Consider the following 17,495-nt stretch of genomic DNA (forward strand, 5'->3'; position numbering starts at 1 on the left):
GCTAGCCATTCATAAATAGCAGTTATTATTTTTATTCCATGAAAGAAAAAATCAACTCAACAAATATTTATTAAGTTTCTACTATGTATGCTAGTCACTGCTGGGATCCAGTACAGGCTGGTGGCTGCCTCTTAGGCTTAATTACCAAAATAATATTTTGCTTTGTCATTGTGTTTTCTGTTAAGTGTTAAAGCATTAGCTTGTACCAAATCTGGGATGTCTAAGGATCTCACCAGCTGCTAGCCTTTCCCAATGTTCTTCCTAAGTTCAGTTTGATTCTCTCAGCTTCAAAGAGCATGTTATTAACAGTTTTCATGCAACTATTATTACCTTCAACCAAACTCAAGTATAAGGACTGCATCAGGAAACAGTCATTAATTAGTTCCACCTTGATCATATATATCCAATACAGACTAAGTATTCTATGAAGCAATAGTCTTCTAACTATTGCCAAGAGAGCCTGAGATCAATATGCCCAGCAATAGGTTACTGTGGTCTCATGGGGAGAGCTGGTGCAGTCACCCCACAGTCTGCCCCCAGACCTCTAAATGCATCATCCCAGTGTGCCTACCCAACACTCTAGAGGGGACAGGATGGATCACTGTCAGAAGTGTAACTGACGTGGTCAAAAGAACATGAAATGAGCAACATACACTGTGAAATGTCATGGTTCTTTTGTTCTATGATGGTTTATTAATTGCAAAAATGTAAGACAGAAAATAAAAACAAAGGCTTTGAGTATCATCTCTTGGAACACAAATATTAAAACAATGGCCCATAATCCTGGATCACAAATGTTTTGTTTGAATTTGTACAGTGCTTTAAAAAGTATTTGAGCCAGGTTTTTAAGTTGAGAGATTTCACATTAAAAAATCTGTATTTCTGCTTAACTGCATAACACTAGATCAATTTGCCAATTACTAGCTGAGGTGAGCTTTGTTCTGAGATGATGTAGACATTCTAGTCATCATATTCTTCTTGAAATTTCTTTTAACACCCACCTGGGGGACAGACATCTGATACCAGTTGATAAGCTCTGCTACTGATGGCAAGGTGCTACATAAATGTAACATGACTACTTGAAAAACTCTAAAATTCAAAAAAAGTATTTAGTCTATTTAAAAACTTGGTTAATTTGACTAGTGTTTATACTTGAGGCTCTCAACATATACTGCTTTGAAACAGACCTCAACAAAAGATTCCTTAAACTTGGCTTATCAAGACAGCACCAATGCAGAAGGCCAAACAGAGGCACAGGTCTCAGTTTCCAGCTATCCTGGTCATGTTTTTGCCAGAGCAAACTATAGTAAAGGGGAGAAGATACAAAAACTCACCCTGTTAAAAACAAATGTTTATGGCGGCAATGTAAAGAAAAGGTAAGTTAAAAGTCTTGAATGCATCAAGCCTAATAATTAGTCTCCTCCCTCCCTTTCAAATGCAGGCATACCCTCAGCATGCTTCCACACACATCCACATGTGGATATCAAGTCACGTCTTACAAATTCCCGAAGTGCACCAGGGTTTCACTTCAGACTTGAAAGGGCTCCATTCTCTGGAAAATGCAGACGACTTAGTAATATGCTTAATTTTATCTGTGATGCATCACAGCTTTTAATGAGAGCTTCCTGACTATACAGGGCTTCTTGACATGGGTAGGTAAAAAAGGTTATTGAATCCTCCTCCTGGAAACCATGGAAATACACTTCATAGATACTTCATGGGAGCAGAGGAATGGGGATTTCTTCAGGTTCCCCTGTTGCCTTCAAGGTTCCCACCGAGACCAGTTACCTGCTGCATTCACTGTGCAAGTCAACTGCCAAGAGACTGAATGTACTGGTATTCTTGTCAATTTATGTATTTTTAAATGATCTGATATTTCACATTCATGCTGAAAATATAGTTATATTGAAAAAGCAACAGTATACAAAGGACCGCTTTGGCAAAGGAGCAGATAATTTATGAGACAGTTCCTCCTCCTACATATTAAAAGTTTTCAAATGAATATTAATCAATGCTTTAAAAATTCCACTTACTGTACCATGGAGCACACCTATTTAAAAGCAGTTTATCACTAATAAATTTTAACTTTCCTTGACTCTGCTGATTTACTTTAGCAATGCTCACGATGCATGCCAATCATCTTTTACAGTGTGAGGTGAGAATCTTTGAGCTCATAGGGATAATAATGTTGACTATATTTCTAAGGGATCCTTGAAGTCAAATAGGAGAGACAAGGTCTGTGAAACGGTTTTCAGCAGAGCCAAACGTGGGACATGGTATCATGGTGACTCCACTGCAAAGGCCAAACTCCAGGTCTCTGAAAGGTGGAGTCTGTATGGCCTCTTGCCTCACCAGTTAATGAACTGCTATCTTTGCAACACATGAGAATACCACAGAGTTTCCCACACCTGCAATCAGGATTTTTATGAGTTTAATTTAGCCTTGAACAACAGTTAAAAAAAAATAGAATTTAATTTAGAGTACTAAAAGAATTCCTGGATTTAAAGAACACAGCATACCAAGTATGTCATATAAATTTCCTGTGGCTACTTGTTTTAAATCATATAATCTTGCACATGAGATAAAATATATGAAAACCTAATTGACTGAAATAAAGAAAATGGTAAATATTGTGTTGGCCAAAAAGTTAGAGTTTTTTCATAAGATGTTACAGATAAACTTGAATGAACTTTCTGGCCAACCCAATAATATTACACTGAACAACAACAGCTACACTGTCCAATGCAGTAGCCTCCAGTCACATGTGGCTATTTAAAACTAAATTACATTAAAATTCAGTTCCTTAGTCACTCAGGGGTTATTTCAAGGGTTCAATATGTGCACACACACAACTAGGAGCTATTATGTTGAGCAGCATAGGCACAGAACATTTTTTTCACTGCTAAAAATTCCTATGGACAGTCCCAGAATAGAAAAATATTCAAAAGAAAAATGTTCATAACCAACATGCTTCTATCACTATACAGGGGCAAAAAGTTACCCTTTTTGGCTTGAAATAAACATCTGAATTCACTTTACTCTCAAATCATGGATGAAACTGGTTTTAGTGTCAGGATTCACTTACTGGTGACTCTCCACTGACAGTACAACTTGACAGCATAGCTCAAATAACAGGCTTCCTTCCCTGAGTCACTCTGCAGCTTAAGCTGAGCATATGACCAAAGCTGAAGCCACTGAGGCTCTCACGGTAAATCTCAGCTGTTTCTTTGGGAAACAAAGGTAACATTTTTTTTTCTTTTTTCACTCTTATTCCTTTTCCATGGGAGTTTCCCGTGCCAAGAGTCAAACATCTTTGTGAATCTCGGGACTTCACATATCCAGATTTGGCTCTAAATAGGCTAAGTAGCAGCAGTTACATATGTTAAGATACTACCCAATAGTTTGAAAACATCTTATGCCTGAAGAGGATGAATTCCAACAACAAGCTTCTCTGTTAGAAACTTCCTCATCAAAACTAGGAGGAAAGTTGGAGACACCACTGACACACCCAGAACATCAGCCAAATGGGGGTAGAAGGGTATTAGCGCAATATTTAAAAAGACCAACTGAATCTTGGGGACACAAAAATCTGGAAGTTCTGGGGCAGAAGGAAAGGAAGAGGCCAACACTGCTCAGCCTGAAGGGCTCGGGCATGTGCAGGAAAGTCTGGACTAGGCAGGCAGGCAGGTCTGGCTTTGGGTCCCAGAAGAACCTCCTAACAGTGGGACACTTTCATTGGGAGCTGACAGGTCAGGCCCTGGCCCTTCCTGCCCTGCGTGACACCCTCCCAAATGAAGATAACTATGCAGTCTTCCAGGGAATTTGTCTGATGTAACTGCCACCCTCATGCCAGAACTGAGAAATGGAACGAAGGATGTCAGAGACAGCCGTTGGGGTAAGATAGCAAAAGAAAGTGCTGAGAAACTTCAAGTGTGAGGGTGTTTGTAGGGCAGGGTCACCAATGGAGAAGGGTGAAGAGGAGCGGCCAGAAGAGAAAAAGACTAACATTAAACACAAACTAAACCGATTTCCTGATTTTGTTGAGCCTGGAACCTATAATCCTTAATCGAAAAATGGGGCTATGTTCTTGTAGGGTGAAGTGGTAATACTGGCTTGCATGGCTTAAGATGTTTTATTTTAAACAAAACTGACTTAATCATCAAAGAAAGAAGTATAATACATTTTGAACAAAGGAGTACCACTGGAGTTTTCCAGGGGCTACAGAACTAAGGCAATGGGGGAAAGATGCAACACGAGATGTCAGAAGTGAACTGACACCGAATCCAAAAGGATCTAAATAGTTTTCAATATTTTGAAATGAAATTTTTATACACAGTTCAAGAAAATGTTGGAAAGGGACAGAAAAGCACTCAGAGAAAACTAGACAGTCTGATCTTGCTCAAATCACCTAAGCTAAATATACACAATGTTAGAGTGAACCATCTAGCCACGAGGAAAGCAACATTTTCTTTATGTGCCCATTATTAACAGGTGCAGAAGTGGCATTAAATTGCTGCTACATCTGTCTTGGAGTTGTCTCAAGTCTGACAGTGTCTGATTAACAATCAAATGATGAAGTTTTTCTACCTTTAGGAGAAGTGCTAATTTTAAAAGTGAAGGTGCTGCAAATCCACCTACAGAAATATTTAAAATAGAAAGTAAGGGAATAGATAGAGTAGGGTGGAGAACTTTAGACACTCAGCACTCAGGGGGCCAAAAGACACTGAATGTATCCCAACGTCTTTGGTTGGCAGAGCTGGAACATCACTGAGAAAAGGTCCCCGAGAAGAAGACAGTGGCATATGGCACAACGCGCCCTAGAGAGACAGCCTCTCAGCTCCCCATCTGAACAACGGGGGTGAGAAGGCGCCCTGCCTTCCCCACTGAAAGGCCGTGTTCACGGATGGCCCCTGCGGACACTGAGGAGCACGTACAGCGACAGGAAACGTGCGGACAAGGGAGGCCACCGAGGGGCCAAGAGCAAGAGTGCACTGCAAACCCAGCCGAGAAAGAAACTCACGACACAACACAACACAACAGCAACAGACGCACAGGGTCAGGGTATCACCGTACCTAGTCTTTCAGCTTCTGCAGAGTGAAAAAGAAGAGGACAGGAAGAAGACAAGGAAAACTGTGCTACATCTCTGAAGGAAGCAGCATTCCTTCTGAAGTGAGACGACTCCGTATGTTAGGGTTTCAGAAGCTGCTCGGCAACAAAACCGCAAGCCAGAGACCCTGATATTTCTAAACGCTGATGCCTTGTTTTCATATAGTCCTTTCACTTAATCTTCATAAAAACTCTGTGACATGAGCAGGGTAGATACTAGTATTACTCTGTCACAGATGACAAAAACAAGGCTGGGAAAGTTGAAGTGCTTTGTCCTAAGCCACAAGGGACATGCCTGCCGAAGTCCACCCTCACCAACCCTCATGTAAGATATGACTGCTCAGCCTCCATGTTCTAGAATACAGTGTGTGGCTTACCTAGAAAATAAAAAACTATCCAGAAGGTGATATTGAAGGAGGAAACAGACAGAACAGGCTCCATCTTGAAAGCAGGGCTCCATCTTGGGCTGGACTATGGACTTTGATCTATATGCCCAGTATCTATGTAAACGACATACCAACTGGAAAACCAGACTCCCGAGATGGAAGAGCCCCAGGGCTCATACCTAGACTCTCCATCACCTAAAAGAATACCCTAATTATCTGTGTAACCGAATAGAATCATAAATTCTATTATGCTTATTGGGGTATGACCACAACATTCAGAAAACTAAGATCATGGCATCTTGTCCCATGACTTCATGGGAAATAGATAGGAAACAGTGCAAACAGTGACAGACTTTATTTTTGGGGTCTCCAAAATCACTGCAGATGGTGACTGCAGCCATGAAATTAAGACACTTAGTCCTTGGAAGGAAAGTTATGACCAACCTAGAGAGCATATTGAAAAGCAGAGACATTACTTTGCCAACAAAGGTCTGTCTAGTCAAGGCTGTGCTTTTTCCAGTGGTCATGTATGGATGTGACAGTTGGACTGTGAAGAAAGCTGAGTGCCGAAGAATTGATGCTTTTGAAGTGTGGTGTTGGAGAAGACTCTTGAGAGTCCCTTGGACTGCAAGGAGATCCAACCAGTCCATTCTAAAGGAGATCAGTCCTGGGTGTTCTTTGGAAGGACTGATGCCAAAGCTGAAACTCTAATACTTTGGCCACCTCATGCAAAGAGTTGACTCATTGGAAAAGACTGTGATGCTGGGAGGGATTGGGGGCAGGAGGAGAAGGGGACGACAGAGGATGAGATGGCTAGATGGCATCACCGACTCAATGGACATGAGTTTGGATGAACTCCGGGAGTTGGTGATGGACAGGGAGGCCTGGTGTGCTGCAATTCATGGGGTCGCAAAGAGTCGGACACGACTGAGTGACTGAACTGAACTGAACTGAACAGGAAACTAAGCAGAGATAGGAAGTAAAATCAAGAAAAAGGAAAGTTGAATAAAAATTACAGCACATTACAGTATCTTAGAGCGTTTCTCAAATCTTAGATCTCATCAAATTATTCAAGGAGCTTAATAACAGTGATGGTTCTGTCTCCACTCCTCAAAATTCTGTATCAAATATGGGGTGGGACCTGGAAGGTGCATTTCTAAGAAGCTTTCCAGGAAATTCTGTTCCAGATAGTCCATATGCCAGTATGAAAAATAGTCTTGGAACTTTCAAGAAGAAAGGTCCATTAACTGGAGGGATATATCAGAAGCCCTAAAATGAGCACTAAAGAAGCAGAGAAGCACACTGGCAAAGTGTTGCAGACAAGCACCCAGGGGCTGCAATTATTTGTATATTTCATGTATAAACCATCTGATTAGAGAACCATGTTTCAACATGCATGTGGTATGACAGAACTGCTGAAGAGGAAAGGTGCTTCTGCATCTGAGATGTGATGTACTTAGTCCCTCAGTTGTGTCTGACTCTTGCTCCTCTGTCCATGGGGATTCTCCAGGCAAGAAACTGGAGTAGGTGGCCATACCCTCCTTCAAGGGATCCTCCCAACCCAGATCTCCCGCACTGCAGGCGGATTCTTCACTGTCTGAGCCACCAGGGAAGCCCAAGAATACTGGAATGCCTAACTGAGATGGGTGTTTTCAACTCTACACGGGATAAAGTATGATTAGCAAACAAAAGTAAGAATGTGTTCACATCACATTTCTAACTGGTGAGAGCAAGCTTTGATGCAGGAGGAAGACTTTTAATTCAGAAGTTTACCTTCAACTCTGCCATTTGACAGACGGTTGTTTGCCGCTCTAGCTTCCAAGTTTTAAGTGGAGTCTACAACCTACCCCAAGAGACAACCGTCAAGAGTGAATAATTATATTTTAATAAAGCCCTCTGTAAAGCGTAATGCAACAAACAACAAAAACCAGCATAATGATAGAGAACTGGACGTTGCTAACTTTCTTAAACATGCATGACAGACTTCTTGTAGGCAGCTTGCTGAGAAATTAGCAAAGATGGCAACTTAAGTGTCACAAAGCCCAGTGGCATGTCAGAAAGAAGTGGGAACCAGCTGACTGGTGAAATCAGGAGAACTCACAGGACATTCCAGAGGAATGTGAGAAAACATCCTTTCCTCTACTGGTGGCAAAGGGTAAGGAAGAAAGGAGAGAAGGCTCAGCAATCCAGGGCAAAGCTCTATTTTACACAAGTTACCCTACCCAGTAAGGTGTTGAAGGTGTTCGCTGCACTTAGGCTAAGTCACAGTGAGAGCCCAACAACTTCTTATTCAACTGCTGCTCACAGCAGTAACCTGGGACTTCTGCTCAAGAACACAGCAATCTCACACTGAGAACTCAGCAGAGGCTATGTGGGGGCTTCTTCAAAGAGGGTTGGCCCAGGAAAAGGGACAGTGGCCTACTTGTGTGTCCAGGAATCTGGGGCTTGGCTTAGCTACTTTTAGAGAAGGAAGAATGTGTGCCCTGTGGACTTCTGTTTTTGATGGGGGGTAGGGGTGGTGGGTCATAGTAAGGGACCTAAGGTAGCATTCCCCACTGCAGTTCACTCTGAAAAACATCAATCTTGTTTCAGGTGAGTGAACAGACAAAGACACCGACCCAAACAGAAGGTGAGGGGAACAAATGCCCACAGAAGCCTGATGTGGCAGTAGCAGTGGCCATCCCAGCTAAGGAATGCAGAAGAAGCCAGTGCATTTCTGGGGGTCAGGTGGAAAAACTGCAAAGAAAACAGGTTAGCTAGAATTTCTGATTCCTCCTGTATCCCACACACCCTGTCTCTCACCCTGAACGTGTTATCAGAGGCTTAACTTTGCTTACATAAAAAGTCCCTTTAAAAGGGAAGAAGTGGGGAGGTTATTCGCTATGTTAGGTCAAGAAAAAGCTTTTGAGCATAGAGACATTTTATCTTTAATATCCTGCTCATCAAGAAGTCCTGCTAGTGATGGTGGATCCTTATACATCAGAGAAGAAAACCATCTGATCATCTTTTAGTTCTATGATATACCTGGCAACATTTATGTGACTAGTGCTCCATGCAGCAGAGAATAAAAATGACAGGTAAGACTGCATGTTCTATTGGGCCTCTTGAAAGAAAATCTACCTCAAATACGAAAAACGTAGTATCTAGTCCTAAAATGTATATAGGCTATACCTTAGTACATCATGTACAATTACAGAAAACAAGGGGAATGAGTGTAGAAAATATAGGCAGGCCAAAGAGGGTGGGGCAAGAGTCCAAACCCAAATGTAATACTACGAGAAAGAAGCATGCGTGTCCACTTTAGAGGACATGTGATGTAAGAAAAGAAACTGAGGATGAAAGCAAAGTACTGTGAAAAGAATTTGAACATTAATATAATAAAGTGAGATATATTTTATTAAGCAGTTATTTCTGGGATCAATTTCCCTATGCATTAGTTATTGGGAATTTAGTTATTAGTTATGTGGTTCTCACCATTAAAAATAAACAAAGCTGAATATAAGGAAAATAATGATATTTAAAAGATGTTTCAGTAAAGAGAAGAATGGACATTTAACAGGGAAGCCATATATAACGTTGTATAGGACAAACTAAATTATAGCTAACATGAAACTTGACAGCAGAAAAAATAGCCTTTGCTAAGAGAAGGGGGGTCAGGAGCAGGCGACAGGCAGCAAACTGGCCTCTGAAATGCCACACTGACAGGTTTTCAGGCTACCTATCAGCAACCTGGGGTGGGTCAAGGGGGAGTCTACTGCCACAAACAAAGCAACGAATGGGTTCTTGTCAAAGAAAAGACGAGAAGTGTGGTCATGGAGCAGTAGAAACAAGGAATCCTATTTGTGTGAGAAAGGAGAAAGCCAATCAATAGGGTATATATGAAAAGAAGAAAACGGAAGAGATGACAGAAAGACAGTGAGATTTACTACATTCCTAAGAAAATCATATGTTAATGATAGTAAAATTGGGTAACACTGGCTGCAGAGGAACAATTTTGACTATGCAAACACACCAAGCATGTAACTGAAATAACTGTGCTGACACTACGTGTGAAACCATCTGCTACATGGCAAGTCTGTGCACCTGTCAGGTGGGCGATTACTAAGGGCAATGGCCAGGTCCGCATACCTGTAATCCACAGAGACACTTAACAGCTTTTTAAGCCAAGCTGTCTTATTGCTCCGCCCAGAAAATTCTAGGAAATGTTTGGTAACAGCAATATGGTAACAACCGCTTAACTTGAATTGTAAGCATTTTTTATTTACTTGTCTACACTCTTTGCCAGAAGTGCTAATAAGCAGAGGAGTGGTTACTGAAGCAGAAGAGAGAAGCAGAGGCCATGAATAATCCATCAGCTGGAGCATTAGCTCCTAGACACCTAGTATCTGACTCTCTTGGCTGATTATAAACACTCCACAGTTGATAACACTCTATCTTCATGTAACTAACATTTAATTATTAGAAATACATAATTACTTGGTTAAGAATATAAATGAGTTACTATTAGGAAGAAAGTTTAGGTCACTTAAGACTATTGGGAAGTTAAAACTATGAGTAGCTGGTTAAACAGAAAGGAAAGAAGGAAGAAATACAGGTTATTATGATTTATAGAAAGGACTTTGAAACCAATGAAGAGACTAACTTTTCCTTACTCCAGAAACAACTAAGAATGACAACAAGGGGCAATATGCCACGTTAGGATTTACTTGCCTGTTTTTGATCTTTTCTTTTATTAAAGAAATATGGCCACTCTAAAAAGTGATTATGTAAAAGTATGAGATTGTTTTACATCCTTCCTACACAGAAAGCATAAACAGACATCTTCAAGGAGTGAATGAACTTAAAAGAAAAATTGTGTGGATCTGTAACAAGAACAATTAGCTTAGTCAATTTTCATTAAAAACTTAACTATGTGCATTTTTCCTTATGTATAAACCACACGCCAATAAAAAGTTAAAAACAATCACTAGTTAAAAAACAAAAGAAACTGTCTAAATAAATCCTGAAAAACCAAGTGTTTTGACAGGGCTTTCAGAGTAACAGAAGACAAAGAAAACACCAGGATAATGCTAATAGATAAGCACATACCATGAAGCTAAAGTACCCCATAATGCTGGTGGTAAGCTACTGGGACTGGAAAACTGAAAACTGAATCTTCTTGGTGGGTACCAGTACTCTGCCTCATGGTGACATTAACAATAGTGGACTGTTAAAAAGCGAAAAACATACTAGGACACAATTCCCTTCTCCGATACCAGGCAATGAAAGATAGCTGTGGATTTATAGCCATGGTAATGACAGTTTCCTCCCTCCAGTTCTTATAAGAAGCTGGCCTGCCTGGGCATCCGCCTCAGACCCTCAGAAGAGCACTCATCTCCGTGAATCACTAGACTCAGCATACGTGGGAATTCCATTAATGCAAGTGGACTGGGTAGGAACAAGTTTGTTACTTTACCCTGGTCCGACAAAGACTGGACTGGGAATGAATTTATGTCCCTCACTTCCCCAACAGTCCCACTACAAAGATGTAGCTGTCCAGAGTTTATGGTGCTGAATTCAAACAAGATACCACAAAAATATAACTGAGGTGCAGACCATAGCCACACCAGCCAAATCTCCAAGGGAACTGAGACTTCAGGGCTTTGTGTAATCGGGCTCCTTTTTTCAACTCTGTATATTTGGGGTATGTTTCCCACAAGCAACCGAATTCCTATAGTACAAGTGAATTTTATTTGGGCTATATTGATATGATGTGGAGTTCCATCTTTAGCGATAATACACAAAGAAAGAAAAGTTGACTGAAGTTTGTTAATGCTAATATTATTTTATTTTTGTCTATTTAAATGCTTACCTCTTTGACACTATGTGTTACTGCCCATATTAGAAAAACTCTTGACATCACCTGGAAAGAAGTCAGGACAACAGAAGATGGAACAATTCCTGAAAGAAAATTTAGGATGGGTAAATAAATGTATCGTACTGAGTTTCAAAATGTAACAGATTTCCTAAAACATCCAAATTTTAATGTTTAAAGCCATCATGAGCAGCTGAAATTTATCTACATTGCTATATAGACTATGTTTTTCAGTGTAGTCAATATTAAAACTTTTTCCTCCCTCAAAACAATAATATTGTTAATGGTAATTGCAAACCATGGAATCTAGGTAACTTTCCTAGGTCTTTCAAAGTCACTGACAAAGTACAGTATTTTTTAACACTTTTATAGGCAGAGAAAATAAAACCATTGCTTAATGCTTAACATTAGACATTGAAAGTTCATTTTACAAAATGGGTTTCAGAAATGAACAGGCAACTATGGAAAGGAAAATCAACTGTGTCAACAGAATGTTGAAAGCTCCTGGCTTTCAGACTGGATATGATACACCAACAGTTAGGTTGGCATCTTTTATATTTTGCCAACAAGTAGACAAACTCAAAGTTTATATACCATTTTTTCTCACCTTATTCATTAGGGTAAGCACTGGTACAATTATCTTTCCAATGTCCTCAAGTTATAATGCTAGAATCATCTTTAGTTATTTTCGATAATTATCAAGTTCTGCTAAGTTTACATTTCTTTGGCTTTCTCCCTTCCATTCCTACAACCACAGTCCATATCTAGAGACCAGCCACCACCATTGTATAAAGATCTTCCCTCCTTTAATTCATCTTAAACTGAGTAATAATTCATTATCTAAAAATATTCTCCTCTCTATAACTCCACATTGGCAAGGAACTGCTATAAAAATCAAATCTGGAAGCAGAACTATGGGTATCCAGTCCAATAACCTCGCCACCATTTCTCTCTGGTCATACTGCTGTCAGTAACTAGACTTACCAACTTCCCAGACCTGTCAAGTTGCATGTGGGCAACTCCACACTTGCCAGGAACCCCTTATTACAGGTAGTAAATTCTTAATTCACTTTAAAACTAACCTCATCTTCAATACATTCAGTGGACTATCCCTGACCAATTTTTATTCTTCTAAGCCCTCTAAAATCACTCAGACTTCTGGACATTTATATAGCTGGACAAACTACAACTTGCCAAAAGACCATGTACAATCATATGAAGCTAAAATTACCTCCATAGGTTTGGCTACGAAAGAAAATTATTTTATATCTCATTAAGAAAAAGATATACTACATCCTATTAGAATGAGTTTTAAAGATCTGGGCTTTGAAGAGGTATGGTTTGGTTTTCAAAAGCAAGTAAAATGGACATGTCAAGCACAATGGTGGCATATAAAGATGCTCAATAAACCTTTATAGAATGAATGAAAGTTAGTCACTCAGTTGTGTCCAACTCTTTGTGACCCCCATGGACTACAGTCCGCCAGGCTCCTCTGTCCATGGGATTTCCCAGGCAAGAATATTGGGATGGGGAATAATGGAGTGCCATTTCCTTCTCCAGGGAAATAGAATGAATATAAAAATATAAACATATGGACATATAAATGTATGGAATAGAACTGAGAGTCTGGAAGTAAACCCTCACATTCATAGTCACTTGATTTTTCAACAAGAGTGCCAAGACAAATCAATGGAAAAATATTTGTCTTTTCAACAAATGGTTCTGGGATAACTGAATATCTAAAGAATGGAGCTGAGACACTTTCTTAGACCAAATACAAAAAATCACTCCAGATGGATCAAAGATCTAAACGTAAGAGGTAAAATAACTCTTTGAAGAAAACATAGATGTAAATTTCTGTGATTCTGGATTAGGCAATGGTTGATCAGATATGAAAACAAAAGCACAAGAAATAATATTGGGCTTTATCAAAACTAAAAACTTAACGTGTCTCAAAGGACATTAAGACAGTGAAAAGAAAACCCACAGGACAAAGTATCTATAAATATATATATAATCTGGAACTTATATGTAAAATATATAATAGCTCTTATAATTCAATAATAAAAGAAAACCCAATTTAAAAGTGAGCAAAGGATTTGAGTGGACATTTTTCCAAAGAAAATATGCACATGGTCAATAAGCACATGAAGAGGTGCTCAACATCATTAGAGAAACGAAAATTAAAGTCATAATGAGATAGATACACTTCACATCCACTTGGAGGGCTACCATTAAAAAGACATACAATAACAAAATCAAACCAGTCAATCTTAAAGGAAATCAACCCTGAATATTCATTGGAAGGACTGTTGTAAAAGCTGAAACTCCAATACTTTGGCCACCTGATTTGAAGAGTAGACTCACTGGAAAAGACCCTAATGCTGGGAAAGATTGAAAGCAAAAGGAGACGGGGGCAGCAGAGGATAAGATGGTTACACAGCATCACTGACTCAATGGACACAAATTTGAGCAAACTCCGTGGGATACTGGAGGACACAGGAGCCTGGTGTGCTACAATCCATGGGCTCACAAAGAGTCAGACCTGACTTAGCAACTGAACAACAAAAACAACATAATAACAAGTACTGGTGAGGATGTGAAGCTGGAACCCTCATACACTGCTGACGGGATTAGAAAATAGTACAGCCACTCTGGAAAACAGTCTGCCTCAAAATGTTAAATACAAAATTATCCTATGACCCAGAAATTTCACTCTTAGAATATATACACCCAAGAGAAATGAAAATATTTATCAGTTCAGTTCAGTCACTCAGTCATGTCTGACTCTCTGCGACCCCATGAATCGCAGCACGCCAGGCCTCCCTGTCCATCACCAACTCCTGGGGTTCACTCAAACTCATGTCCATTGAGTCGGTGATGCCATCCAGCCATCTCATCCTATGTCGTCCCCTTCTCCTCCTGCCCCCAATCCCTCCCAGCATCACAGTCTTTTCCAATGAGTCAACTCTTCACACGAGGTGGCCAAAGTATTGGAGTTTCAGCGTTAGCATCAGTCCTTCCAATGAACACCCAGGACTGATCTCATTTAGAATGGACTGGTTGGATCTCCTTGCAGTCCAAGGGACTCTCAAGAGTCTTCTCCAACACCACAGTTCAAAAGCATCTATCTATCTATCTATCTATCTATCTATATATATATATGCCCATACGAAAACTTTTATACAAATGTTTATAGCCCCATGGAGAGGGCAATGGCACCCCACTTCAGCACTCTTGCCTGGAGAATCCCATGGACAGAGGAGCTCAGTGGGCCGCAGTCCATGGGGTCGCTAAGAGTCAGACACGACTGAGTTACTTCACTTTCACTTTGCACTTTCCTGAACTAGAGAATGAAATGGCAACCCACTCCAGTGTTCTTGCCTGGAGAATCCCAGGGACAGGGGAGCCTCATGGGCTGCCGTCTATCGGGTTGCACAGAGTCAGACATGACTGAAGCAACTTAGCAGCAGCAGCAGCAGCATATTAGCCCCAAAGTGGAAATATTAAAAATGTCCATCAACAGATGAAGGGATAAATAAAATGTGGCATAGCCATACAATGGGACATTAGAAATAAAATAGAAAGTAATAGAGAAAAGAAATGAAGTAATGATACATGCTATAATATTAATGAACCTTAAAACATGATGCTGAGTGAAGAAGCCAGTTACAAAAGAACACGTATTATATAATTCAATTAAGATGAAATATCCAGAGTAGGCAAAATTATAGAGACAGAAAGGAAATTAGTAGTGACCTGGGCCTGGGAGGTTAGGAAGAAAATGGAAAGTAATTGTCAGCAGGTACACAGTTTTGTTTTAGGGTAATGAAAATGTTCTAAAATTGATTATGTTCTAAAACTGTACACTCTAAATGAATGAATCGAATGGTATGTGAATAAACCTTTTATGTAAATATATGCACGAATGAAGTATAGAGCCTGATGGTATAACATGCAATACTGCTAAAGAAGCTAATTAGTAAGTCAAACATTAAGTGAATATACTTAGCCAGATCACAATTCCAATAAGAAAACCTAGAAAAGATTGACAATCAAAAGTTTCCTTAAATGAGTTATCAAGTACTTGCCACTTAAGGAAAGACCACCACTCTTTCTAGCTCTTTTTTTAGCTCATAGACCAGCTCATCACGTAAAAATTAATATTTTTTCCTTTAATTTCTGCTCTTTTATCACTGAAACAACGGGCTAGACAGCTAATGGTTTGAGCAGTACTCTGGGGCTGCTGCTATATTTGGTTGGGGATCAAAAAAGTCCAGGATCTGGACCTCAGACTTCCAAGCTCAAAAATCTGATTTTATGTCACTTAAGAGCAAGAATTAGGCTCTTGGGAAAAACCAACTCATTAATCAAATTCATACGAGACTAGCTAACAAACCAAAATGTCAATTTATTCACTTTTAATATATGCACAGCCTTTGTAATAACTGAATGACTAGGATTTTAGAGACCCTCATCTAGGGGTGCATTTTTTGCTGTCAAAATTAGAATGCTTTGTAAGTGTGATTTTAAACAGGGGTTTGGGAGATCTGGAGATGAATATCACCATTCAACTATATATGGCTTTATTAATTACCCCTTCTCTACTACAAAGCTCCCTTTCCTAGGAAACATGGTTATTTATATGTTTCCCTTTCAAAAGTGCTAAACAAGAATTATTTGATTGCTTTCTAAGGAAAGCAAGTAAATTTGGGTGACCAAAAATAAAGATTTACTTTTTTGGTAAATTTCCCACCAGTCTTTTCTTCGGTTTTTAAATACAGTTCAACTTCTACTGTTTATACTCTTTGTGGCTTGCTTTTCTCATTCAACATTTTAAGAAATTTTCTATCTTACAAGATATTAAAAATATTTTAACTTGAGTCATAATATCCCTTTGAGTAGACTATATTTGTCTCTTCTCCTGTGAGACATTTATATTGTTCCAATTTCTTGATACTATAAGTGAAGTAATTAAGTATTAAAAATAACACTTAAAATTTTTTTAAGGCTTAGATCCTTAAAAAAAAAAAAAAAAGGATTATTTCCTTGGGACAGTTCCCAGAAGTGTAACTACTAGGTCAAATGGCATGAATGCCTTTAAAGCTCTTGAAATATACCACCAAATTACTTTCCAAAAAGTTTGTATCAATATACACTCCTACCAGCAGCATGGAAGTGTGCCTGCTTTAGCACTGCCTCAGCAGTAAATTAAAATTTGAGTAAGTTAGGGAATGAAAAGCCGATCAATGCTGATTTGACACAGATGCAGAGATGTTTTTGGCTTTGCCTGCAGGTGCTCCTACATTCCTGTTCCAGAGAATCTGGCTATTTAGGCACCTGGAATTTTTCCAAGTGATGCCATCTATACCAACTCTCACTTTACTTAGTTTCTACAGCATAGACCCTCCCTCAACCAGTCACCCAGTATACTGCACTTCTGACCCTCATGACAGCAGATCTTTTCTAGACTTCTAACAGTCAATCCCATTGTGATTATATCTGTTCTACCATTACCCTTTATTCGAACACAGTGTTCTTTAACACAGCATATCAAAACTACCCACACTGCACACTTTTGCTGTTGATGACTGCTTCAACTGGCTGTTTCCAAATGACAAAGAGAGATTCTGCAACCTGATCAGTAAGCTATTACTAGATCAAAATTCATTCAAAATGATTACTAGGTATATATTGTTGGGTGGTTTAGTAGCTAATTCATGTCTGACTCTTTTTGCGATCCCATGGACTGTAGTCAGCCAGGTTCTTCGGCCCATGAGATTTATCTATTGGACAGAAGTATTGAGAGGAACCTATCACTTAATTCAGCAAATATTTTTGGAGCACCTACTCTGTACTGTTCTTCATGCTGGGGGTACAACAGGAAAGGAAAAGCCCCTGCTCCCATGAACTTACACTCTCAGACTATAACTGATTTGCTTTGGAATAGCTTTTATTTTTAGCACATTTTCCCCGAAGTTGATGTGGAGCTAGAAAAACATTTGTAAACAGGAAAATGGCATGACTGCTTCTCAGTTTCAGAAAGATATCTCTGTCAGCACTGCAAATATTTGGCAAAGCAAAGTTATAAATTGAGAAATAATTATGAGAATTTATGTTGAAAGGGTGATGAACTTTTAAAGCAAAA

General features: G+C 39.4%; 1 protein-coding gene across 1 annotated transcript in view; it reads right to left on the reverse strand.

The window, feature by feature from the left end:
- The window catches only part of HACD2 (3-hydroxyacyl-CoA dehydratase 2), a 91,725-nt gene that overhangs the window by 19,177 nt on the left and 55,053 nt on the right, over window positions 1–17,495 (reverse strand). The window contains exon 4 of the mRNA XM_018045763.1: window positions 11,345–11,433. Within this exon, the coding sequence (XP_017901252.1) occupies window positions 11,345–11,433 (89 nt within the window). The remainder of the gene's footprint in view (window positions 1–11,344; window positions 11,434–17,495) is intronic.

This window comes from Capra hircus, chromosome 1 (assembly GCF_001704415.2).
Source record: "Capra hircus breed San Clemente chromosome 1, ASM170441v1, whole genome shotgun sequence".
Taxonomy (NCBI): Eukaryota; Metazoa; Chordata; class Mammalia; order Artiodactyla; family Bovidae; genus Capra; species Capra hircus.